Consider the following 27,260-nt stretch of genomic DNA (forward strand, 5'->3'; position numbering starts at 1 on the left):
ATGTGTCTGTGAAGGTTCTCAGTCATCCAGGTCATTGTAGTCTAAGGAGCTTGGAAAGAGAAAAGCGTCTGGACTTCTTTAAGTTGCTTGAAGACGTTTCACCTCTCATCCGAGAAGCTTCTTCAGTTCTAGGGTCAAATGGTGGAGAGTCCCAGATTTAAGCTCTGTGGGAGTATCCCACCGAGAGGAACAATGGACCCCCTAATGATCCTCTACCTAATCACATGAGCCAAGGTGTGAAAATGGGTGTAGGTCACAATCAGTCAAGGTTTCGGGTGAGCTCATTGTGAAACGTATCCCCACCCTATCATGTGATTTCCTGAGGTCAGATGGCCCAGGATGTGAGTGGGCGTTAAGGTGTCTGGGAAGGGATCTCAAAACTGGATTATAGATGGCAGACAGTTGGTGTCATAAACCACCGCCTCTGTTCAAAGATGGTCGCTATTACTAATGTGATATGATTAAAATATGTGATTAATACACGAGAAAAGAAATCTGCCACCACAGTCTGTAGGTCTGTTTGATGACAATTTGGACTCCTCTGGGAGATGAGGACACACCCACATCTGTTCCATACCACAGTCATGGATGGTGTTACGGCTCTGAGTCAGCTTTGGGGCATCAGACACACACACGGGAACACCAGCACCTGAACTTCATGCATTAGAGACTGCCTATTGATTTAGGTTCATAAGCGAGTTCAAACATTTCTTTTTTCTTATTACTTAGATTTCTAAATTAATGCATGCATTAAAAAGTGAATGCATTTAAAGCAGGAACTGCACACCTACCCACATAGCAGACAGGTCTGGCCCGACTGACTTCTGGCATGGTAAGTGGTATGTCATACAGATATGGGCCAGGCCTGGCGTAGATGGCACTGTTTATGTAATAGCATGCCACACCTGGCCCGATTGTGGTTTGGTTTATTTGCCCCAGGTTAATAGAAAACAGGTCTGGCCTGGATCCGGCATCAAGCTGGCATTTCTTACTGACTGGTGTCATGGAAGGGTGTATGTCAATCAGATGTGGGCCAGGTCTGGCAATGATAGCACTATTTATGTTCCTATTTCCCTATTTTAGTTAGAAGACCCAAATGCCATGCTGCAATACAATACTGCTATGGTAGCCAACGTTTCAAATGCAGGTTTGACAGGTTTGTGAGTGTATACTTTATCCAAAACCTAGTGACGGTTTACTGATGTTTTCCATTGGGTGGCTATAGTTCAGGAGGTAGAGCAGCAAGGTGATCTGATTGGAAGGTTAGTGGTTCGATCCCTGGCTCTTCCAGTCTGCATGTCAAGAGTGTGAATGTGTATGAATGTAGTTAGGAAGCACTCAGTTTAGAGAGATTGGGTGAATGTGGCATGTTGTATAGAGCATTTTGAGTAATCTGGCAGAGTAGAAGAGTGCTATAGACGAAACAGTCCATTCATGGTCTGAATAGAGTTTTAGTCTGGTGCCAGAGCTGAAACTGTTCTGGATCATCTGCACAGGACCACCAGTGTGTTTGCAACTGGCCCGTGGCTGCACACAACTTATACATGGCCCATATACCACAAAGAATGACGGCCCTTTGGTGGCCCAGATCAGGTTTGCCAGAGGTAATCCACACATGGGCCAGCAAAGGACCACCAGTGTGTCTGCAACTGGCCTTGTGCTGGCCCATGTGTGGGCCACATCTGGCAAACCAGATCTGGGCCACCAAAGGGCCGTCATTCTTTGGGGTATGTGGGCCATGTATAAGCACACTGTGTGGGCCAGATCCAGGCCATACAAATTTTGCTATGTGGGATAGAGGTACAGTAGGTAGAACAGAGGAAGAATGTGTAGAAATTTTGACGTCAAGTATCAAAGATGATTTTAATTTTTTAATATTAGGGTTAGGGTTTAGTCTATTCAATGTTATCATCAATGTCCCTTTACTTATTAGTCTCTGTATGTCCATGTTTCTATGAACAATTGTGCCAAGAATGTTATTCATGTGGCCAAACTGGCTCCTTCGGAGTCAAAAACGTTGTCATGTCGTAAGACTGAAAGGACTGTGTTAAGCTTCTCTGTGTCGGGTGGAAGGATTGTCTTTTGAGGCCAGGCAGTTTTGAAATTATTTCCCCTGGAACTGCTAGTTCACTTTCTGAATACTCATGGACTGTTATTATGCACCCTAAAAATGCTGGGTAAAAAATGACCCAATTTGTAACCCAGTGTTGAGTCAAATATGGACCGAGCCAATGCTGGGTTGTTTTAACTTAACAGACTTGGGTTACTGGTTTGACCCAGCACACTGGGTTAGGATAACTATCCAAAAATTGGGTTAAATTGAACAATGTTTAAAGTTGAGGTTACCAAAAATTGTGTTGAAACTCAGAACCCAACACAAGGGTTATATTACCATTAACTCTCGGGTTAAGATTTCTACTTACTATAAAATACAGCATATAAAAACTACATTCAAAACAGATTTTCCCCCAAAATATTTTCATTGCTATAAGATAAATACAACACAGCAAATTTCATACAAAATATATCAATGAAAGTAAAGAGCAAAAAAAAGTGTACAGTTCATTATATTATATCCATTACGTCATATCAGTCTTTGGTTACAGCACATGTACTAGGGGTGGGTTTAAAAAATCGATTCATCGATTAAAATCGATTCTAACTGGAATAAAACGATATCGATTCATTAAATCCTGAAATCGATTTTTTTTTATACATATGTAGTTTGCCGCGTATGAAACTTGCAAGTGGTTAACATGAGGAAGTCACGCGAGAGTTAAGTGACCTGGACGCATGAACCATACTCCCGTGAATGTGCCACCGAGCCTAAAGGCAGATGTCTGGCAATACTTTGGATTTAAGAACTGTGAAGACAGTGAAGAGCCGGACAAAAGATGTGCAAAACCGTCTGTTTTGTAGGCCTGTTACGATAACAACTTTTTGTTGGTCGGTATATTGCCCCATAAACAATTGCGACAAGTTATGTCATTGTCATTTTAAGACCATTTTATGTCTTTGAATGTATAATCATAATATAACACCATAATAATGCAAGATCTACACACTTTCAATTGACAAACCAACATCTAATTCTTAAAATATTTAGATCATGGAAATTAGGTATCAAAATATTAGATACCATAAATCTTGAATAAATAGTAAATTTTCTAACAAATAGAAAACAATGTTATTTAATGTTATTGTGTTGTTATTATTATATTTTATTTTTGTAAATATAATGGCAGATAAATTGCATCATCAACAATTATTGAGGTCATGTACATGTATTGTGTGTTAAGTCGATATATCGATTATTGTGATAGGCCTACTGTTTTGGTATCATAACAAGCTTGTCAAACATGCATGACCACTAAGCAATGTCTAAGCAGTAGTATTGGTCTGAATGACAACAAACATAACTAGTGTTTTGGAAAATCTGTTAGAAAACAGTTATTTCAATAATTATGATTAGCATGTGACACAGACACTGCATAAAAAACTACAACAACAAATACTTACTTTAGGAAGATGGGGGAGGGCAGCATGAGGTTGAGACTTTGACATCTGTAAGAAACAAATTCATGTATTACAAACAAGTCACTTAAAAATACATTAATGTGGCAGACTGTTCCCTGTTCAGATGCAGTGTATAAGTACAATCAGGGCTGTCACAACAATGGGGTGGGGCCAAGTGGCTGCAACCCTAGGTACAATGTGCAGGTATATATAATTACATATAATATATGTGAATAAAGCAAGAATCTGTTTAGGTTAGTCACTGTGCTGACTGATGCTTGCTAGGTTTATATGATTGCAAACTGCACAAAAACAACAACAGCAACAACATTAATGACAATGACAAACAAAAGTACTTACATTTATGTAAATCTCACATCAGGAAGATCTGCATTCGATTTCATGGGCTGAAATAAATAAGCAGAAACATTACAGCTAAAAAAACAAAAAACAAAAACTCTAAAAAGCCTAAAAATGACTTAAAAAGCAAGGAAATGTGGAACATTGTAATTAGCAAACATTAATAAAGTATAACTGTGCTTTGTTTCTAACCTTGGTAAGTAAGTACTCTGTAGCCAGAAGGAGAGGTGGGATTTCTGTGAAAGCCAAATTAAATGTGAATAGGTTTTGATAGTTATTGTATATAACAAGTGTAAACAGTTTTATTTGTATTTTTTTCCCTTTCTGAGAAGGCAGAATAATAAGAAAAGGCAAAAGTACGTCACAATATAATTAATTAAGTTACATATTTTGATTACCAAATTATGGAAGCGTGGAGCTGCCACCCAGGCAAAAGAAAAATAGAGCTATATCTATAACGTGAAAAGTTTATTGTTCTAACATTATGCTTTTCAGGTTTGTATAATATAATATCACGTTATTACAATATACATAATTATCACGTTCGCACAATATTGTACGGATGTGATAATTATGTACATTGTTCGTACAATGTTGTTCAAACATGTTGTTCAAACATGAAAAGTATATTGTATAAACATGATAGTATATTGTTAGAACGATAAACTTTTCACGTTATAACGTGATATACTTATATTTCTCTTTTGCCTGGGTGGCAGCTCTACGCTTCCGTGCCAAATAAGCGAGAATAAAGTAATATTATATGAGAAAAGGCACCTGCTAGCTTGATGATGGAGGCTTCATAGACCGGCCACCCACCTTTTGGCTTCTTGTCGCCACTCCACCAAATAAAGGTCCGTTTCCTCCATGCCGGCTAATTATTCATCCTCATTAAAATCTCGTATATGTTCAGTTGGCAGAATTGAGAATTTTACATCTTCCAACCACTTAATTAACGCGAACATAATCGGCTTGTTTCTTCCCGTCTCCTGTATCCGGCCGTTCCTCTCACTGTCGGAATTCACGCCTCAGAGACGTCGTTATTTTTCCCCCCAAAAAAAAGAAGAAAGAAAGAAAGAAACAGCAACAACTAATAAAGAGAGTTTTTGCACGTTCATTGCACATTTGTGGGAATGTTTAAATATTTAATTTTTATTAATTACTTTTCATTATATCTTTATTTTTTAAACCACCATAACAATGCGCATGCGCATACTCTCCTGCACGCAAAGGGCTTTGGAGTTGACGTAATGTCGCAATGCATTGTGGGAGCGCAGCACCATCTTGGCAGGCCACAAATCAAAACAAGATTGCTACGAACCATTCTGAAACCTAGCTCAAAAGAAAAATGAGATTGTGTCCAGATGCAAAGAGACGGTACTTGATTGTTGAAATGTGGACCCGTATGAAATATGGCCATGGAGTAGAAACCCTGAAGACCAAACCGCTATTGATTTAGCATGATCTACTCTCGTACCTTGTCTGTGGAGTCAGCGCATACACGGCGCACCAATTTCGCAATTATAAATCTCTGGAGGCGCACATCCAATTCACCAAGGACTGGGTACAAGATTTGGCTATTTTTAAGCCTCCACGTTGTGAGTACACCGTCATTCAAGCAAAGGTAAGTCAGCTTGAGTACTGCGAGTAAAATGCGTTTGATTCCCCCCGAACATTCAAATTAGTGCAAGCATAAATTCATTCATGAGGGGGAAATTACAGTGAGAACATGTAGAGGCTCTGTTAGAGGGATAACATAGTGAGTTCAGTGCATTGATGTGACATTGTCCTGAAGGATTTAGTTATTCTTTATGGTTAAAGAAATTGCCCTAATTAATTCATATTTATTATAAATAATCCTAATTACACATCTTGCTTCCTTGTTTGTGTCCTGTGTCACTAAAAATACATTCTGTTTTAGTTTTATACATTGATTAATGACCTGCAGAATCTCCTTATCATATTAGGTGTCCATAATTGTCACTTAAAGTCGAACATTATGTTTTCTCCCTCTTGAAAGTGATTACATCCTTGCATTACATACTTTAGGTTCATTTTTTGCTGATAGGTTTCTAAAAAGAAACAGGCAGATTTAGAATATAACATGCAGCGTTCTATAGATGGATACATAAAAACACTTTATTTGTTACATTTATGATAAATGGATTTGAAAGTAGATAAAACACATTTGTGTCAGCCTTGGCTTATTAAAGTTCTTGTCTTTAAATGAACTTTGTCTGTGTGTGTTTCAGGTACTGCACTCTTAAAGACTGAATTGCAGCATTGCAGCCATGGGTCATTGTGATCATCACAGGGAAGGTTGAAGCTGCCCACTGCACCTGTATGGCCGGAGTCGTGGAGACCTGCAGCCATGTCCCTGCTCTTCTGTTTAATGTAGAAGCAACAGTGCGGATCTGTGGCACAAGGACTTTTACAGATGAACCTGCATACTGGGTTTTGCCTGGTAATATGACCAAGATACAGCCAGAGGTTGGCCATAAGATAGACTTCTCCTCTTCAGCTGCCCAAAAAAAGGCTCTTGATCAAAACATAAACAGACCATTCATTGTGACAGGTAAAAGAAGCCATCCTCAAAAAAGAAAAGTTCCACCTGCTACTGTGGAGGAGTTGTCTCAACTGATGGGACAATATTTTTCCAAGCATAGTTCTGTTCTGAATAACCCATAATGTTTTAATTTAGGGGCCCATGTAAATACTTTGCATTTACTGAATATGTACTTACTAAGTACCACTGTTCAAAAGTTGAATAAAGAAACAAAGAAATGTTTGCCTATTTTTAATTAAAAGCACTTTGTAGAACATCAAATCATTTACAATGTAGAATCAAAGTTATGTATAGTTTACAAATGACAAAATGTTCACATAAAATCATGACAGCATTTAAATAATATCACCCACTACTAGCATTCTGTAATTTACTGTCTCTTTTGAAAACCTATCACTACATAAACAGCACAAGACTTAAGAGTATTTAACAAGAGCATTTTTCCCTGGTTTTACTACCACACTGGGGCACATGTTCACCAAAACACAGTAAACCTTTGCCATCTTATCCAGGAGGGTCACCTTTTTACCCACACATGGAAGAAGTAATTTGATTGGCATGGTGGTATGTAGCATGTAGTTTGAAGCAGGGATTTCGTAGTGCCCCATGTGTAGTGTTGGAACCCAGTCAGGATTTGTTTCATTCATTTCATAGGCTGGTTTGCTGCAATAATGCCAAATAATTAGCAACTCTATAAATAGAAGGTAGTTCTGCATGTTTGTTCTAAGTTTGTGCTATGATCTCAGAGCGCATTGAAAATAAAACTAACAGGCTATAAAGAATAATATGAACTTATTTAGAACTTACCTGAATGAAAATACTGAAGCACACCAACAGATATCTGGGGATGGTAGAGAACTGAATATCAGCTCGTCTCGCAGCTGCTATCCAGGCTAGACGCCTTCTTTTGGTAACATCCAACACATAAGCTCCCTCATGATGCTTCCAGGTGAGGAAACAGTGAAAAGAGAGCCTGTTTTCAAGCTTATTCCTTTGCCGGTAGTGCAATCTAACATTACAACCGGCCACACAGCAAGCATTTGTTTGGCCTGCTAATATGGCGCCTCGACCAAAAATCTTGGCTACGCCCCATCCCGTAAGATCACGCTCCAGAGCCCTGTTAACGTACGGATCTAGAAAGAAGATGCTGCATTTTTAACTCTGAGGGAGATGGAGAATGAACCTATTTCCAAAAAAAGTGGAGTGTGTTCCTTTAAGTACTATATTGTATATATTGTCAAAAACTAAAGTGTACATAGCAGTTGTTGTATCTTGTTTACTGTATCACTGACAGATAATTTCAAAGTCAATGAACACTACATTATAGTGAAATATTGTGTAATGTGAAATACTGTAAGCAAATGAATAAACAACCTAATTCGTGATAGACCTTTGACTCTGTTTTGTTTGAATCCAACTGTTTTTTGCAGATGTGCATAAAACATGTTACTTTTAGTATTATTATCATTATCATCATTACTGCACTAAATACATTTTAAATAAAGGATACTTTGATATACATTCTACTGTAAGGTTGGAAATGTATTTTCTTCACCCTAAAATATGTTTTGAAATGTATTTTGGTTTGAAAGAAATATATTTTCAATTTCAAAAATATATTTTTTTTGGAGCATCACAAATACAAAATATATTTGCCATATATTTGAAATATATTTTGGCCAGGAAAAATTTATTTTTTTTTACCGTATGGGAACTTAGTGCAAATTAACTAAATAATTAAATAATTAAATAAACCTACCTACTAACGTGATATCAGTGTACCGAGGCATAACTTTAGCTTTAACATGCACAAACAACTATAACTATTATCGTACCAGTTAACCTGTCAAAGGTAATAACACTTACAGTTTCATTAACGCACACGGAATCACACAAACTGCGTTACAACTGCCATGCTCTGTCGCTGCGCCTTTCGTCTCTCACTCCCACTCTCCCTCTGCGTGATGTGCACATGATCAATGATGCGATCATTTGGGTGCGCTTCATTCTTGCCTCTAGCCATCCTGAGGCCGAGTCAGCAGGGAATTTGCACAGCGTTTCCTGGTGGATGATGCAGTGATATGCATTTAACTCATCTGTACAGTTCTCCTCCTGCATCTTTACTTGCATCCTGCCGACTAATCCACTTTTTTCACCGCACATTGCCGGGGCTTCATCTGTTGTAAGTCCAACAAGTTTGTCCCAGGGCAGTTTCATGTCGGTTACACTTTGACATTTCGACGTTTGACGTTTCCGAAAATGTTTTTTCCTGTCGTTGTCCCATGCATCGATTTAATGTCCAATCTTTTTTTCTCTGTAACGTGCAAATTGGAGTAACAACAACTTCACTTTGTGATTTTGCTCTGGTGAAAAACGTCTGTTGAAATGTCAGATTCTTCTTTAGCTCTTCTACTTTCTGTAGTTTCTGCTCTGCATTTAGGTTTTTCAGCTTATCCTGATGTTTTGTATCGTAGTGCCATCTTAAATTAAATTCCTTAATTACAGCCACATTAGCTCCACAAATAAGACACAAGGCTTTACCGCCAATGTCTGTAAACATATATTCAGCCTCCCACAGGTGCTGAAAGGCTTTATTTTCAGAATCAGCTCTTCTCTTTGCCATTGTGAGGGGCTAGCTTTGCAATAACAGAAGTTTGACTTGATTCACAAGCGAATATTCTCAGGTAGCCTAGTGTTCGGCAAGGAGGCTGCAGAGCTGCATTATCAAATCTGTAGTTTGTGTGTTATTAGCATATGGCTGGGCCATGCATAACAATAATAATAAATCTATATAAAATGATCTCATGGGCCAGATATAAGTGTATGCCGGTGTTCTGACAAAACGTCCTACTTTGGCAAAACGTCCTACCTGTAGGAAAATTTTACGGTGTCCTCTGATAAAACGTCCTACTTTGGCAAACCGTCCTACTGTACGTAATTTATGCACATTTCTGCTGCCACACAATAATTCCAGTACAAATTTAAGTAGGTATGACGGTTTGCCACTTAACTTTGCCCATCAGAGTATGTTTGTAGCTGATATTCATAAAGCCAGTACGGTTTGACACTTCTTTTTACCCATTAAAGTGTGCTTGTAGGTCACATTCACAAAGGTAGCATGGTTTGGCACGTAATTCTTCCCGTCAGAGTATGCTTCTAGTTTATAATAACAACGGTAGCATGTTTTGGCACGTAATTCTTCCCGTCAGAGTATGCTTCTAGTTTATAATAACAGAGGTAGCATGTTTTGGCACGTAATTCTTCCCCTCAGAGTATGCTTCTAGTTTATAATAACAACGGTAGCATGTTTTGGCACGTAATTCTTCCCGTCAGAGTATGCTTCTAGTTTATAATAACAGAGGTAGCATGTTTTGGCACGTAATTCTTCCTGTCACAGTATGCTTCTAGTTTATAATAACAACGGTAGCATGTTTTGGCACGTAATTCTTCCCGTCAGAGTATGCTTCTAGTTTATAATAACAACGGTAGCATGTTTTGGCACGTAATTCTTCCCCTCAGAGTATGCTTCTACTTTATAATAACAAAGGTAGCATGTTTTGGCACTTGTTTGTAGAAGCAGTCTGCATGCCAAGGTGCTTAAGTTATACAGCTGTCACCATTGAAGTGATTGGAACACTTGACTATATAAACTTTGACAATGAACTCACTCCATTATAGTTACAGTATATATTTACTGAATATATTTACAGATATATATATATTTCATATTTACAGATCCAACAGAACACAGGGAGAAAGAAGTGGAAAAGAAACAGTATTCATAACAAATTATGCACATTTTTTTTTTTACACAAGTACTTGACCAGGCTGCTCTTTGTACTTTACTGTGACTGACAGCATATATTTACAGATATATATATTTGATATTTACAGATCCAACAGAACACAGGGAGAAAGAAGTGGAAAAGAAACAGTATTCATAACAATTATGCACATTTGTCGCACAAGTACTTGACCAGGCTGCTCTCATATTGAGCACATCCAAAATGTGCCCATCTGAGACAAAACTCACACTGCACCTGAAGAGGGAGAAGGGGGGGGGTGTAAGTGTGTTAACCAACATTACGAATTTCATGAGAAAATAATTACTACAGTGGCTTGCAAAGTATTCGGCCCCCTTGAACTTTTCCACATTTTGTCAGATTGCATTCACAAACATGAATCAATTTTATTGGAATTCCACGTGAAAGAACAACGTCTCTACCTGGTAGAGGCATACCCTAAAGGTCTGGCAGCTGTAATTGCAGATAAAGGTGGTTCTACAAAGTATTGACTCAGGGGGCTGAATAATTACGCACACCCCACTTTTCAGTTATTCATTTGTAAAAATTGTTTGGAATCATGTACGACTGTCGTTCCACTCCTCACGTATACATCACTTTGTATTGGTCTTTCACGTGGAATTACAATTAAAATTGATTCGTGTTTGTGGCTGTAATATGACAAAATGTGGAAAAGTTCAAGGGGGCCGAATAATGTTGCAAGCAACTGTATATTGCATTTGTGGTTTATTTGTTTTACCATTTCAATCATACTGGACTCAGGATCGGCTTCCAGCATGGAACAAACCACACAGTAGTCATCAGCATTACCTAGAAACACACCGGCATTCAAAATAACAGTTTTTAAACAAAACTGAAAGTGCTATTGCAATACAAAAGCACATGACTCAACTTACTTTGATGTTCTAGCAGTTCGCAAGCAATTTCTGTGCGTTGCAGCCCAATGGCTTCTGGAGTGGACAGCACCCTAGTAACCTCTCCACTCATAAGGTAGTGTTCGGCAAACTGTAAAATATGTTACAGTAATTGCAATTGATTAACGTAATTCTAGTTAAATACAATAAATACAATTAAATACAATGGCTTATTAAATACCTTCAACACTAAAACTCCACAACTGCTGGAGTCCATCTGCTTGTTGTGTGGCAGAGTCTCCATTTTCCAATCCACTCGGGACTCTTCCTTTCCTTTCATCTTCAGAAAATTCCTAATAAAAATAAAACAATTTTTTAAAATGTAGCCAGCATTTTGCTCTAAATATAAAAAAACCCCCCACAAACCAAACAACCCAAAACAGATAATTAATGAATGATGAATACCTCCAGTTACGCATAATTTTCCTTTCATAACAACCTTCATTTCCAAGAGGGTCTAACAGCAGTACAGATCGTGAGGAGATTTTGACAACCTAAAATAAAAATGGTATTTAGTAGAATATGTGTAGTACACTCACTTAAGTAAACATAATCAGTTGTAAGCATTTTCAAAATAAGAATATGCTGCTAAAAAGAACAATGTACCACAAGGATCCAGTGTGCACCGAAGTTCAGTGGGCACAACCAAATGTCCTCAGCTGGAAACAACATCTGTGGAATATTTTTAAGTTTATAAAGGTTTAGATTCATGTACATAACATGCACTATATGACCTATATAACATCTACATTACCTTGGTGACACATTTAAACTTCCCAGAAAACAGAGAGGTTGCAACAACGCAAGACAACTGATACACGGGTTCCTGAAAAATGCAAGAGTTTTTTTTTTAAAAGATTACATAATTGTATAAAATGCTTTTGTGAAATAACTGGCATACGTTCTTACTTGCCTTTTGTTTCCTAATGAGGCAGTGCAGGTATCCATCAATGACCTGTTTGGATTAAAAGAAGATTATTTTTACAGACCACCACTAGGACCAAAAATGATTACTTCACTTACCTCATCAGAAAGCCACCCACTGTCCTCCAGTGTGCGAAAAGAAGAGTCATACAATTTGTATGGCCCAACGACTGCCTCCACACGCCCGGTGTCTTTTGCAGCCCAAAGCCACTTCACTAAAAAACAAAATATGATAAGTTTCTTTAGTAATAACAGTTGCCATTTGAAAATCACGGTCAATGGCCAACGGGCCACAAACAGACAAGGGCCAACGGGCCAACAAAATAACCATGCCAGAGGGGAGAAATTAGCCAAAATTGGACCAACAGGTCAAAATTAGCAAGAGGGGAGAAAAAAAAAAAATTCTATCCATTCGACTAGCCAAACTGGCAACAATTGACCAACCGGTCAGAATGAGATTTTTAGCTATGCCACCTTTTTCTTGCGTGCTGGGTTTCTGGGGGGTCACTGGTACAAGCTCTTCTGGTGCTTGGACTGATTTTACCTGAGCTATTTTTGGTGCAAACTGTATGACAGAGGGTCTGTTATTTTGCAGCGCTTCAGGATGATGCTGAGGACTGCAAGGCTGCATCTCAGAAGATGGGCTACTCTCAACAGGTTCAGTTGGAGTTGAGACTTGGACAGGGTGGCTTGTTCTATAAGGTTTAATGTGGTCAATACTGTATAGACTTTTTAAAGTATTTCCCTCAGCGTTTTTCAGTCTAACACATTTTCCACTGATGTCATCAATTGTTTAGGGACCTGAAAAATCTGGTTCAAGTCTTCCTCCTTTTCGCCCACGTTTCCTCATATTTAGAAGCAGAATTTGATCCCCTACATTGTACACAACATTTTTGTACTTTTTCAGGACCCGCTTGGCGTATGCAACCTTTTGCTTGTCTTGTGACTTCGCAATGTTTTCTTGTGCAGTTTCTTTAACTGCATGTTGTGCTTCACTTTCAGACTGTACATAGTCACTGTACCTTTTGTCGTCTGGCAGAATGATGTTGGAAATCTAAAATTTTGTAGATATTAGCAATTAAAACCAAATGATATCATATTCATAAAGACATTACTGGGTTTTTTACTTAAATGGTTTCAATTCTTAGTTCTAACATAGAAAGAATTTGACAAACACTCACCGGCACTTCTGATGGAAATACTGCCTCTCTTCCATACATCAGAAAAAAAGGTGAGTATTTTGTTGTGGTGTGTACTTTTGACCGCAGTGAAAACAGGGTGGGATCTAGATACAGATCCCAGTTATTCTGCTGGTCATTCACCAGTTTTCGGAGGGCTCTAAATGCAGGCATCGAAATATGTAAAGACAGTAATGAAAGTTTAATTAGAAGTAAAGAAATTAATAAATTATTAAGTAACAATTAAGTTTGAATAACATAAGTAATGTTATTAAAAACTGATAGATAAAAATTATGCATACCTTTTTATGTTGTCATTGGTCTTTTCATCTCATTGGCTACCTCAGATGCAGATTTCGTTTTTAATGGGAAAGCTTCAACCCATTTTGAAAAGTAGTCAGTTGCAGTAAGTATATACTGGAAGCCGCTTGACATTTTAGGAAGAGGTCCAGTAAGATCTATACCAATAAGTTCCCACACTTCAGACACCTATCAAGGACAAATTAATAATTTGAATAACAATTTGTATAATGTACACATTAACATCGATGGTTAAAATTAGTTGGCAAACACTCCTGCCTTCATGAATATGAGCTAGAAGCATAGTTTGATGGGTAAAAGGGGCATAATATTTACCTGAATACACTGCAACGGTTGCACAGCAGTCAGTGGTTTCCGAACTTTTTGACACTGGTCACATTCCAGAATCTTTAAGGTAAAAATATTTATGGAGTTCACGTAAATGTTCAACATTCTCATTTATAAAAAAAAAAAAAAAAAAACATCATTAATGATATATTCTCTAACGAACAAACAATTTAGCAACAAAACTTTGTGTGTGTCTTCAAATCTCTGCCAGGCCTACAGGTTATTACTGTAATATCACTAATTAATCATATTTATCTATATTTTGCAAGTGTACAGTTTCTCTTTTAACTGATATAAAAAAAAATTCTTATTTTAAACGGCATTTAACAACAATGCAAACAGTTAATACATACCCATGTTTTAATGTCAACTGTCATACCAAACCAGTAAAATCTGGAACACACTGCATTTAGCGTTTTGTGTGTGCCAGTGTGTCCTCCAATTGGAGATGAATGAAACTCATGAAATAGCTTCCTGGCATCATCCATGGTTTTTACTACTCTTCTGGTTCCAACAAAGAGTTCTCCATCTGCAGTAGAACAATATATATTTATAAATTAATTTAACCACATATATGAGTTGTTAGTATTAACAATAAATTACTGACCCTTTTGTTGGAATTTTGAGGCATATCTTCTGAGATTTTGCCTTTGAGCCTTGTCATATCCTGAAGGGTAGGAGCCCGCAGAAATAAACGCGTAAATCTCTTCCCACTTCTTCTCCATATCTACGAATGTAAGTAAACATTTTCTTCTGAGCTTCAATATGTGCAGTTAACAATGCAAATAATTTAACTTATTAAATAACGACATTACCGAAACAGCCTTAAAACACCGAAGCTGCGGATTCAGAAGTGTTGTGCAAATACCACGTGTCCAGTAACTTGACAGCAGACTTCACCGAAGCTGCAAATTCGACAGTTTTGTGCAGAAAGCAGATAGCGACTTTACTTTAATATTGACAAACAATCACAAAGGCTTAAAAAACTCAAGTATCAACGTCAATAAAAAGTACTAATACTTACTACTTACCTATTTTCCTGCAAATATGACAACGGGGTAGCATTAAATCACAGCCGGATGCGCTTTGCTTCACTTTATGTGTTGTGCGCATGCGCGCACATGCTCAGAAACAACGGGTAGGACGGTTTGCGGGGTAGGAGAAATTCCCAGAACACCTGCCGTGTTCTGGTGATGCGGTCGTAAGTGCAGTAGTGAGGGGTTGCTGGTTTCAGCACATTGAATAGAGGTTAGACGGTGGTTTATGGTGTCGGTTAAGCCTCGAGGGTTGCGGCCATAAAATTATAAGTAAAATATTTACTTCACCCCGATTAAAGGTAAAGCAGACCCTGGTTTATGGTGTCGGTTTTGAGCCTCGGGGACGAGCATCACTTCTGTTTTATGATGCGATTTTGCCCCGTGGTGGCGGTCATAAGCGCAGTGAAAGGGGTACATGGTGTATGGTGCGGTTGTGCTTCGGAAGAGTTCTAACAGTTGAGCTTAAGAGGTTTCTGTGGAAATTTCCGCTGATGAAAAGCGCTCTCTGTGGGTCTCACTGCTGGTGAGGCGCGCTCTGGGCGTTGTGTGTGTGAAGCGCGCTCTGGGTGCTGTTCTGTGTGTGAGGCGCGCTCTGGGTGCTGTTCTGTGTGTGAGGCGCGCTCTGGGTGTGTTTCTGTGTGTGAAGCGTGAACACAGTGACAGTGGCGGTTGATGTGTGAATAGGAGGACATTAGTGCGAAGAGAATGCTTTAAGATCAAAGGTTGACGCCTAGTGTACCTGTGGAAATTAATTTTGCCCTGGGGTTGGCTCCCCCACCGTACGTTGGACGCGGCGTACGGACCAGCGGTGTCTGGAGGTCCAGGTTTATCACCTGAGAGCTGAGGGCCCTCAAACGATAACAGAGTAACACTGGAACGGCCGTGTAATCACGGGTTCACATTTATTCTGGAATAGAACAAGAGAATGCTTTGTCATCTAAGGTTGAGTTCTATATTAGTCAAAAGAAAACAGAGGTTAGAGTCCTCATTTCTAAAAATAGAGGTTAGAGTCCTCGTTTCAGTGACGTTTCAGTGGTTAAAATTGTTGTGTGCCTGTTCCCTGATAGCGTGAAATTAAGAACAAAGAGGGAATTTGGAGCCACATAGAGATAGACGGGCATAATTGGATGTATTACTCTGTGGTGTAATAAAAATAAAAACAATAAAAAAAGGAGAAAGAGAGAGTAAGAGGTGCGTAGGGGAGAATTATTGAGAAGCAGAGAGAGGAATGTGTTGGGAGACTGGCGTGCAGTTTGCGCTGTCAAGGTGGGCGTGTTGCCTGCTTATCTGTTTAACAGTGATGAAAATGATATTAAATAAATCTCTTAGTGTGTTAATACAGGAAGCTACGGACCTGGACCAACTGCCCCCACAAGCACAGCGGCCGAAGCAAAATTATAGTAATGGGAACCACACCCAGCAAGAATCAGCAGCTGTGAAACAGACAGCAGCGAGGAGAGAATTAGAGGAGAAATTAAGAGAAGTTTTAACACAAAATTGGGGCCAACAGACTTGTGGAGGTTGGGAAGGCGTCCGGAGCATCACAACAAAAGGTGAAACAAAAACACACACAAGCAGAGAAATGTGAGAGAAAGGCTCCTTTTAAGGTAATGCCTAGTTTGAGAAAAAGTTAAAAATTAACCTGCCTACAAATGCACACACATGCAATGAAAAAACAGCTTACACTCATGAACATGTGAAGATTTTCCAGCAAGGTTAAAGCAGCAAAAATTAACATACTTTTGTTGTTAAATGATGAAGTTTATGCATTACTGACAAATAAACCCTCTGGGTTGCAGGACAACAATTTAGCTTCAAAGAAAAAGAAAACAAAGAGACTGGTATGACCAACCAGTGAGGAAATAACAAATTTAGTGGTTAACAGTCAAATTGTGAGATGTTTTCTGATGATTGAACAACACAAGTGATTACTGACGGAAAGAAAATTCTCTTTTGTGAGTTTAAACATGATCTTAAGAATTTGAACATGTGCATGTTGTCCTGTCAACTTGGTGGGTTATGAGTTGATTATATCGTGAGAAAAAAAAAAGAAAAAGGGGGGAGAGAAGGCTGACACAGGGCCTGGTCCGGTGTTTCTCCCCTCTCGTTGTAACACAGCCAACACAACATCATTTTCCTGTTTGTACACTTTGGTTTGTTTTTGTTTTGTTTTGTTTTGTTTTTTTTTGTTTTTTCTCTTTATGTTTAATTACAGGCTGCTTTGCCAGCCCTGAAAGCCGAGGCTGACCTGGACTCCTGCTCTCCCCTCTACGTGACCCTGACCAAATGCTGCAACAGCTGGACCCACAACAACAACCTGAAAATGTCAACAGTGCTGCAGGAATGCGATCTCATGCAGCAGAGACGGAGAGCACTAAACCTAAGGCCCGTTTCACTACACGGGGGAAAATTCTCAGACAGCTTCAGCTGACAGAGCTGTGACGAGACGCCCGCCAAGCCCGAATGAAAAGTAAGGTCAAGCAAAAGGATGCTGATCTTAACAATTCTGCATTAACACTGTGCAGGACAGTGATGGACCAACACGGCAACAAAATGGGTGTGACCGAGACAGGAGGAGCAAGTGAGGTCAAAAGGCACCTCAGAATGGACAAAAAGCACAGAGGAAGATGCAGCTTTCACCTGCGGTGAGCATGGACACTGGAGAAAGGACTGCCCCAATTGGGGTCAGAACCAGGATGGACAGAACTTCGAGCAGCAGCAGCAGCAATGGTCGCAAACAGACTGAAAAAGAGGAGGGCAGGACCCCAGGGCACGCTTCAGGCCGTGGTTTACCCAAGACACCAGAACAGGAAAGTGATGAACACAAACACACACATCTACATACACTGATGAAAAGAAACACACACATGAACATATGTGCACTCGTTGATTGAGTGAAAAATGACACACACACACACACACACACACACACATCAAAAATGCTGATTCAATTCACTGAGAAGTGATCCACACATACACATGCACACGCTTGTGCAATAAAGAGTGATGCACACACACACACACACACACGCTGATGCAATGAAGAATGCTTTGCTAACAAATGCTTATGCTGATATGCAAAATGCTGCACACAAACATCCCAATATATAATTTTTATGAGGAGCCATTAATTATCGTTGATTATTTAGAATGTGTTTTATGTCACCCAAAGGGCATTGATGTAGATTTAAGGAATAAGGTCTAAAACAGTTTGGTTATGAAAACAATGTCTGTGCGTGATGTCTGTTTATGGCTCAAGGCCTTCACTGAATTCTTTGCTGTGCTTCACACAGCCTGATGAGGAGCAGTGGCACAGAGTGAAAATGATGAATTAATAGTGTAAGTTTTAGGTTGGAGTACGGCATTTTCTGTGATTGAAATTTAATACAAGGAGGAACAAAGGTGCTACGGTACCTGAGGTTCTCATCCCTACACAATATTGTCCCGGCAGGAAGCAAAACGTTCCTGTGAATTTCTGGTTGACTTTTGGGTTTTGCTTAGCGCTAGCTTGATTTTATCAGTGAGCTTTGGCTTGTGTTCTTTCTCTAAGCGAGAGAGGGATAGTTTTATGCTTGGACATGTCTGCAACGGGCCCTAGTATGTGTTGTTTTTATTAGTATTTTGTTGGTTACGTCTGTTTTTGTTTTTGTTACAGTGCACTGAGGAAAATCTGAGAGGTGATCCACCGGTGGTGATATTTTGTGAGTTCATGATTTAACAATCAGCTCTTTAAACCAGGCCTGAAAGATTGAAATTTAAAGCGCTATAAAATATTATTACTGTAAACAGTTGCAAAGTGTGCTTCTCCATGATTGTAATTGGCTTGAGAGAAATTCACTTACAGGGACACTGATCACGTGAGAAGTCCTGAGTCTAAAAGGATTGCAGCGAGTCAATCCACTCCAAAAAACAAGGAATTGTTTTCCTTTAAAATGATGACGTCATCTTGCTGGTGATGGATGCTCGAATAGGTCGCGCGTGAGACTCCATTATCAGCAACATCTGGTATGAATGGGTGTGAATGAATGCATGTGACTGGACTGTGATGGACGGACTAAAAGTTTTGACTGACTTGATACTGAGACAATGACTGCACCAACTTTAGGATTAGTAAATGCTGACAAACAATTCAACCAGTCAGCAAGAGAAGGGTGGATGCTTCGCTTTGTTTTGTTTTTGCAGGAGCAGGAGGATAAGAGAGACTGAAGAGGAGACGGTAGCTTCACATGAGAGTGTGGAACTGCAGATTTAACCCTTTGGTTGCTAATGTTGAGTTCTGAGATATGATGACACTAACCTTATCTTTTAATTTTCTAGCTCCAATGGATTGACACATGGGAGTGTGTCAAAAAGGGGGAAGTTGAGTTTTAACATCAAACCACGGTTTTATGAACATTTTATGACTTTATTTGTGTGTTTGATAATTTAGCTATGGTAAAACTTAAGCTTATGAGATGTTAGACTTAGAAATGGTTCATTAATTTTTGATTTCCAAATTTGCATCACCGGAACAACAATGGAAAACAATATTAGATTATCAAGGCTAGGGAGAGAGGTGTTTTGGTTTTCTGTCTCTTGCGGAGAGAGGAACAGACACCAGACGGGGACACGGAGATATGAGGACCCTTCACAGCAGAGACAGACGTACGGACTCCCGAGACAGCAACTGGGGTCAAGTGTCATGGCGTTTGGGCTCCTTGAGAAGATGGATCCCATAAACACAGCAATAACCATGAAGGGGTTGGCGAAAATCTAGGAACACCAGACCAACGAGGTTCGAGAGGCTCTTGGCGAAAAGGGGGACACGGCGGTGACCCCAAAATACACAGATCTTTGTTTGAAATCGGGGCAGAATAATCCCCTGATCTGTGCACCGACTAAAGGGTGGTCTAACCCCGGAGGTCGAAGAAAGAAGCTGAGAATCACCCAACTGGAAGATACTGGTAGCTGCAGCAATAAAAATAAAGGTTAAAAGCTCCTTAGACAGAGGTTCTAGTCTAAGTACATTTGAAAGGTATAAGGTGACACCAAAATGGGAGTGGGAAACTGTAGCACCAAAATAAAGCTGTGGGAGAACTGGGAGTGATGGGACTGTCATCTGTAACTGCTGTTATGGTTGTAAATCTAATTTTTCTTGCATCTGAACTGCGTAAACACAGAGGTCATCCCACATATGGTCCACCCGTTAAAGGGGGACAGAGGGCCTCAGGACCAAGAAGAACTGGACCTTGTAATGCTGGAGTGTATGTTATAAGTGATCTCTTAAAAAAGAGATCAAAAGGGGGAATTGTGAGATTATTCTGTTATCATATGTTACCTTATATCTGTAATCAAAATAGTTGAATTATGATACTGCTGTGGATCATATTATACCCCTTAATATAGAGTGTGTGATCAGTATGTAGTCTTAGTTTGCATTATACTTCTGACTTAAAAGAGTGTGAAAATCATTAGGCCTATTTGATTGACCTGTATTATTCGACACTGTTGAATGTGTTACACCGTTTCTTGACATTTCATACTGCTGAATCATGAAGAGAATGTTGTGTGCAGAAGACCTTGTGCCGATAATAGAAGAGACTACATTCCATACCCCCACCTTTACGGAGAGCAGAAAGACAGGGAGCCGAGGTCATAACTTAGGCGCCGTGTGAGAGAAAACATGTGAATGTTTAGGCTTTTTATGACTAGGTGGGGGCCACTAGGGGCTATAAAAGGCTGAGTAACCCGTCACCATTTTGAGACTTGCTGTGACCCTCTGCAGGCAGGTCTCCCCATCATGATGGTTCTTATGCTCTTAAGTGTTGAATTATATGGAAATAAATAATTGTTGATTGAGCATTTATACACCGAGTATTGTCCTTCCTTCAGCCCAAAGATTAAAAGAACTGGGAGATTTTAACACCCTCAATGTATTTAAAATTGAGAGGTGGGCAACAACGCCAGGGGTGAGGTGTACACCCTGATGGTAATTTGGAGTCCGTGTTGCGTGCCCACCCCCAAGATCCTATATGTATGTGTTATGAGAGTGTGAGTAAGGTAAATGTCTAAGTTGTGGGATAAAATTGAGGCACAGGCAGCCAGAAGGGGACAGAGGCGGGGGGGGGGGGATGCCTCCTCTGCACCCTGGTGACACACCCTTACCCCAAGGCCCTGCATTTGTGGGTGATTGTGGTGGAGCGGGAACAGGGAGGCAGCTGGAGATGGGGAGGGAAGGAAGGGAGGGGCAAGTGACCCCTCCCTGGGGCCAGCTCCCCCGCTGACCCCAGTAGGCACCCCCATACTCTGCAACCCGCCAGGGAAAGGGGGCCCAGGCCCATCCGGACCGGGGCCCAGTGCAGCAGCGCTGCCTGGCCCCACAGAGCCCGGGACAGCCCACCCGACCCCACCACAGAGAAAACTGCACCCACCCCATCATCCACTCATCTTCCACACTACACAAGACAATAGACGCCCAGGCTGAGATCTTCCTCCACCTCTCCTGTATCACCCCCTCCTGCAGAGTGAGTTCCTGAAGAGAGGAAAGCTCCTGCAAGATGTGACAACCTCCCCCACCAGTTGAAGAGCCCCACGTGGCTCGATGCAGTGGCGGCACCCTGCGCCAGGGTGGGCCCCATACACCCATCCGCCCACAACCCGGCAAGACACCAACCAGGACCCAAGCCCCGAGGCCCGGCCAAGGCCCCAGCTCAGAGACGGAGCGCCCCCAGAACCTCACGCCCGTCCCGGACCCACCCAGGGGCAGCCAGGCTACCAGGTCAGTAACCCACGTCCGTCAGCAGCACAGACCCTCCCCCAGCCCTGCTGCATGCAGCCACGAGGAAACCGTCACCTAAGAGCCAACAGAGCCCTTAATTGGCCATGACCGCTACCCCGGGTTGAGCCCCCCAAGGAAGATGCTCCTGGGGAACCCCTGACGCCCCAAGCCTGTTCCTACCCCCACACCAATCACAACAGTGAAGGTGGGACCAAACTATGACCCCCCAACCCCACTATTTGATGGAGCTGATCAAAGGAGCCCAGAGCAATTGATCTGATGTGGTGGCAGAGGCTGTATCAAGACTAATGTAATCTAATAGAAAATTTCTATATTGGTTAGAATTAAGATTATTTTTATTTTTCCAGTTCATGAGGACTGTTTTCTTGGCTATGCATAGGGCAGTGAAAACCATATGGGCTATATTCTTTTCTGTAGTGACATTATCTAAGCTGCCCAACAAACACACTAAAGGGGAAGTTGGAATGTTACATTTCAGACACTTTGATAAGTCTTCACATATCTCGCACCAAAACTTCTGAACTGGTGGACAGAACCAAAGAGCGTGGATATAATTGTCCGGTGAATTGGTTTGGCAGTGTGAGCAGTTGTTGGTAGACGTAAAGCCCATCTTGAACATCCAATGACCTGTATAGTGCACTCTATGTAGTATTTTGTATTGAATTAATTGAAGACTGGGATTTCTAATTAGATGAAAGGTTTTTAAGCAAATCTGAGACCAGAAGTTTTGGTCTAAGTTAACTGATAAATCCGCTTCCCATTTTGCAATAGGAAGTGATATTGATTCATCTGTTTTAGAAAGCATTCTGTATATTTTGGAAAGTAATTTGGGGGTTTTAAGAGTAAGAAATTGAACCACACTTGGTGGTGTTTGTAGTTCAACTTGACCCGGTTTAAATTTCTTTTTTACTATGGATTTAATTTGTTGATATTCTAAAAAGCTTTTCTTGTTGATCCCATATTGTGTAACTAGTCTGTCAAATGAAATAAATTCTGTTCCTTCTAGTATATGTTCTAAATATTTGATTCCTTTACCACTCCAATCTGAAAAGTTTATCATATTATTGTTTTGTAATATGTCAGGGTTGTTCCAGATAGGTGTACATGCATGGGATTAATGAAGATTCTGTCAACTTCAGAAACTCCCACCATGCTGTCAGAGAAGAGCTGATGCTGACGCTTTTGAATCATTCATGTTGTTGGATGTTTGAGCTGATAAATGGTAGATCTGAAATCTCTAGATTATTGCAAAGTGCTTGTTCTACATCTAGCCAAGGTTCATCTAAGAGGGTATGTTTTAGCCATCCTGAGATAAACTGAAGCCTGTTGTCTAAGAAGTAGTGCTGAAAGTTAGGTAGTTCTAATCCTCCGTTATCCTTGGTCTTTTGTAGTGTTTTTAAGCTTATACGTGGGGGTTTGTTTTTCCAAAGGAATTTGGACATATATGAATCTAGAGATCCAATCTTGCGGCGGTTTAGTTGGGATCATTGAGAATAAATAATTTATTTTTGGTAATACCATCATTTTTATAGCGGCAACCCTTCCCATGAGTGATATGGGTAGACATTTCCACCTAGCCAGATCACCTTCTACTTTCTTTAAAAGTGGGATATGGTTTAATTTAGTTAGATCTGCAAGCTTGGGAGAAACATTAATACCTAAATATTTTATATTTCCCGATTGCAGTGGAGTAGAAGAGGAATTATGGAAGGAGCAATTAATCGGAAGGACTGTAGATTTTGACCAGTTAATTGAGTAATCTGATATTCTTGCTAAAGAGTTTATCAATTCAATCACCCCAGAGATATTGTTTTGTGAATTTTGGAGAAAGAGTAACACATCATCCGCATAAAGGCTGATTTTATGTTCCACGTTCTTGCATTTTATGCCCTTAATTACTGAATTCTGTCTAATTGCTGCTGCTAGTGGTTCAATAAAAATTGCAAACAGTGAAGGGGAGAGTGGGCATCCCTGCCTGGTGCCCCTCAGGAGACAGAAGCTGGAGGATGTCTGGTCATTTGTTCTGACACAAGCTGTTGGGGAATTATATAATATTTGTAACCAGTTAATGAAAGAGGATCCAAAACCAAATTTGTGTAAAGTTGCAAATAGAAATTTCCAGTTAACTCTGTCAAACGCTTTTTCTGCATCTAAAGAAAATGTCATGGTCCTGGGTCATGCGAACCAGTGTTTTGAGTTTTAGTTTATTTGGATGTTTATTGTTTGTTTAGGTTCATTAAGTTATTCCAGTTCATTTGTTATTATATTGCCCTTGTGTTAAGTCTCCCTGGTTCATGTGTCATGTCCGCGTGGTTATGTTTAGTTCATGTCATGTCTAATCTCCATGTTTCCTGTTTTACTTTGGAAGTCTGTATTCTGTGTCAGTGTATTCAGTTTCACTTCTCCTGTCCTGTCGTTAGGTTCATGTGTGTCAGCTGTGTTCCCATGTGTGGCCACTTCCCCTGATTATCCCTCATGTGTATTTAGTCTCTGTGTTTCATGCAGTCTGGGTCGCATTGTCTGTGTTATCTCCCCTACCCCTTGTCATAGTTTCCCAGCCATAGTAAGCCATAGTTTGTATGTTGTTTAGTCGTAGTCTAAATCTCAGTAGAGTCGTAATTTCCCAGTCTATGTTCAGGTTTTCCCTCAGTTACTTTGTTGTTTTTTTCCCGTGAGTTTTTGGCCCTAAATAAAGGCTCGCCTTTTGTTAAGTCCAGTTTTGTGTCCTCACCTCTGTCTGCTCTTGGGTCCTCTACTCACTCCACACGGTCTGCCCCGGCAGTCCGTGACAGAAAATATTGTAGTTTCAAGGTTTTTACTGTATGAGTAGTCTATCAAATTAAGTAATCTACGTGTATTTGTTGATGAGTGCCTACCCTTTATGAAACCAGTTTGGTCAGGATAAATTAAGAGGGGGGTTATTTTCTCTAGTCTCTTCGAGAGAGCTTTGCAGATTATTTTAAGGTCTACATTTATAAGGGATATTGGACGATAGCTTGAGGGATATACAGGGTCTTTGCCTGGTTTTAGCAGGAGATTAATGTTTGCAGAATTCATATTTGATGGAAGTCTGCCATTTTCTTTGATTTCCAACAACGTTCTGTAAAAAAAAAAAAATTGGTGCTAGAATCGTCGAGAATTCTTTGTAGAATCATTTAATTCTAGTTTTGTTTTGCGTATTTTGTTCAATGTTTCCTGATCTTGGTGGGACGCGTAGGCTTCTTCTAGTGATTTGATGGTTTTTTCTAATTCCTGAATAGTTTTGTTTTCTTTTTTTCTTTTTATGTGAAGAGAAAGAAATTATTTTACCTCTCATCACAGCTTTCCCTGCTTCCCATAGAACAGAAGCTGATGTTCCGGGAGTGTCATTAAAGTCTAAATATGAAGTCCACTCTTTTTAAAAATATTTAATAAAGTCTTCATCTTTAAGCAGTGATGTATTAAATCTCCAGTTTTTACTTGGCGTAGTATTATTCTTGTGCATTAGTGCTAAAGATACAGGAGCATGATCGCTGACAGCTATAGGGTGAATCTCAGTGTCTGAAATGTCCCTCAGCAGTGAGCTGCTGACCAAAAAATAATACAGACAAGAGTAGGAGTGATGAACATGTGAGAAAAAAGTATATTCCTTACTGGTGGGGTGAAGGGAGCGCCATGCATCGCAAAGACCAAAGTCGCTTATGGACTGCCAATTACGCTGAGTTCCTGCTGTATTGAGCCTATCCATTTCTTCATTTAGTCCAAGGTTGAGGTCGCCTCCAAGAACAAGTGTGCCATCTAAGCGTTCAGAGAGTGCACTGAAAAAACTGTGAAAGAATGAGGGATCATCAACATTTGGACCATATACACTTACAATACATAGCTTTTTATCAAGTATAGATAGTTTAATGATTAAGAATCTGCCCTCTGGATCTATAACTGTATCGAGTACTGTGAAATTAATTTTTTTATGGATTAAAATTGCTACTCCCCTTTGTCTAGAATTATAACAGGCTGAGAACACATTAGGAAACTCAGGTGTTTTAAGTTCATTCGAACCTCTAAGAGGTCTGTGGGTCTCTTGTAAAAGGACAACATCTGGCTGTAGTTTTTTGAGTTGGTTAAATATTTTTAACCTCTTTTCTCTGGAGCCAGCTCCATTTATATTCCATGTAACGAATCTTAGTGCACATCTATGTGCACACACATAGATGTCTGTGTATAACTAGGGGTGTGCGCTGTGTGTGTTGCTTAGACAGGTGGAGAGAATACATCACTTGTTCATAAATAAAGAGAGGGAGAGAGAGAAAGAACATGTGGCGAGATGCTCCCTGAGTCTGACTATGTGTTTGCATATTTACTAATATGAGTACGCTTGGCTTAAGTGTGTGTATCCTGTAGGTCTGTGTGCGCTGTCTGACTGATGTAAATGTGCTGCCATTGAGCGCATGACTGTGCGTGATCGTGCTGTGCGTATGTGTCGAAATAAAGGATGCTGTTTGTGGATGAGTCTGGAAGCAGGTGATCAAAGCAGTGAAAGAAAGAAAAAAGAAAGAAAGAAACCAAGGACAAGGGTGAGCAGCATAAAAACAAGAGGGGGAAAAAGAGAGAAAAAAAAGCGAGAAGAAAAAAACCCGGAAACATTCCAATCAAACCATTGATGGAGAGTGACGGTATTAATTCTGCTATGATATCACACTTAAGATGCGATTTGATATTAGTAAGTTAAACAGATGTTAATGCAAGTTAGTGTGAGTGGATGGGGAAAGGGTGTAGTGTGACATTAATGTTGTGGAAGTTTTCATTTAATAAAGCCTGCAGACAAACGGTAAGCAGTAGCTAACATCCTTTAACTGAAAAAGAACAAAAACCCAAACTTGGTTAGAGCAGCCATCACACGGGGCAAACGACCGGCAGAGTCTCTACTGAACTCAGAACAGCCCCAGGTTAAATACTTCCTACAGGAACAAAACTGTCTCAGTTTATTAGAACAATCCGCATTTGCATCCATTCATGGTGCATTTTACATATCGCCTTAACACGTTTTTACACATGATGAAAGGACAGAGGGTGTTTGCGTGTTGTGCAGACACGATTTTACATCCCATTGTAATTAATGTTATGTGTTATAATTTAGAACTACTTAGAACAAAGTATCAACAGTTTGAGAGCAAATGTACGAAAGTAACATCCTGGCAGTACATTTTCTTAAAGCAAATTAGAGCTGCAAGATGACTGTGAGTCTTCATAATTACAAGTGCAGCTGAAGGTGTCTAATGCTGGCAATAAATACACATGTTCTTTTTAAAACCACATGCCTTGTGTGACCGCAACTGATATGCACTACACTGATGCCACTCGCACCATTTTTTCATAGAGTTCTTCCTCTTTCTGCGCTAATGCCAGCTAAGACTGTTTGTGCCAGCCCTACGTTAAGTGAACTGGCTCCTCAGTCACCCCTTCCATGTGTATTGAGAATGTTCAGTTTAAGGCTTTTTACTGTGAGACCAAGCTGGGCATTGTGGAACTAAAGCAATTGGAGTGTTGGATCCAGAGG

The 27,260-nt window shown here is 40.0% G+C and overlaps 2 protein-coding genes and 1 long non-coding RNA gene across 5 annotated transcripts in view; 1 reads left to right on the forward strand and 2 right to left on the reverse strand.

Moving 5' to 3' along the window:
• Nucleotides 1–27,260, forward strand: part of LOC102077425 (uncharacterized) — a 139,170-nt gene that overhangs the window by 59,965 nt on the left and 51,945 nt on the right. The gene's annotated exons all lie outside the window — the stretch shown is intronic.
• Nucleotides 3,520–4,895, reverse strand: LOC109204808 (uncharacterized). Its single transcript, XR_002064324.2, has 4 exons — nucleotides 4,654–4,895; nucleotides 4,069–4,112; nucleotides 3,877–3,923; nucleotides 3,520–3,564 (listed from the first exon to the last, which is right to left on the reverse strand). It is a non-coding gene; the product is annotated as an uncharacterized LOC109204808 (long non-coding RNA).
• On the reverse strand, nucleotides 10,241–15,935 carry LOC109204800 (uncharacterized). Of its 3 annotated transcripts, XM_025912033.1 has the most exons (17): nucleotides 14,941–15,935; nucleotides 14,725–14,814; nucleotides 14,517–14,636; nucleotides 14,263–14,438; nucleotides 13,898–13,969; nucleotides 13,564–13,750; nucleotides 13,265–13,421; nucleotides 12,558–13,137; nucleotides 12,183–12,298; nucleotides 12,073–12,114; nucleotides 11,914–11,985; nucleotides 11,766–11,831; nucleotides 11,565–11,653; nucleotides 11,341–11,452; nucleotides 11,142–11,250; nucleotides 10,985–11,055; nucleotides 10,241–10,482 (listed from the first exon to the last, which is right to left on the reverse strand). In XM_025912033.1, the coding sequence occupies exons 8-17, from the start codon at nucleotides 12,712–12,714 to the stop codon at nucleotides 10,390–10,392; spliced, it is 927 nt and encodes a 308-aa protein (XP_025767818.1). In that variant the 5' UTR covers nucleotides 12,715–13,137; nucleotides 13,265–13,421; nucleotides 13,564–13,750; nucleotides 13,898–13,969; nucleotides 14,263–14,438; nucleotides 14,517–14,636; nucleotides 14,725–14,814; nucleotides 14,941–15,935; the 3' UTR covers nucleotides 10,241–10,389. The 3 variants fall into 3 exon arrangements, with proteins under 3 accessions (XP_025767818.1, XP_019222199.1, XP_025767823.1); XM_019366654.1 differs by having other exon boundaries at nucleotides 14,725–15,039; XM_025912038.1 differs by lacking the exons at nucleotides 13,265–13,421; nucleotides 13,564–13,750; nucleotides 13,898–13,969; ... (2 more) ...; nucleotides 14,725–14,814; nucleotides 14,941–15,935 and having other exon boundaries at nucleotides 12,558–13,185.

This window comes from Oreochromis niloticus, linkage group LG2 (assembly GCF_001858045.2).
Source record: "Oreochromis niloticus isolate F11D_XX linkage group LG2, O_niloticus_UMD_NMBU, whole genome shotgun sequence".
Lineage (NCBI taxonomy): Eukaryota > Metazoa > Chordata > Actinopteri > Cichliformes > Cichlidae > Oreochromis > Oreochromis niloticus.

Coding starts and splice junctions, on each gene's coding strand:
- LOC109204800 (XM_025912033.1), bottom strand. CDS start 12,714: ATGCAGCCTTGCAGTCCTCAGCATCATCCTGAAGCGCTGCAAAATAAC. Junction 12,299..12,557: donor ACCCAGCACGCAAGAAAAAG/GTGGCATAGCTA, acceptor TTTGTTTTTTAG/TGAAGTGGCTTTGGGCTGCA. Junction 11,056..11,141: donor CGAACTGCTAGAACATCAAA/GTAAGTTGAGTC, acceptor GTGTGTTTCTAG/GTAATGCTGATGACTACTGT.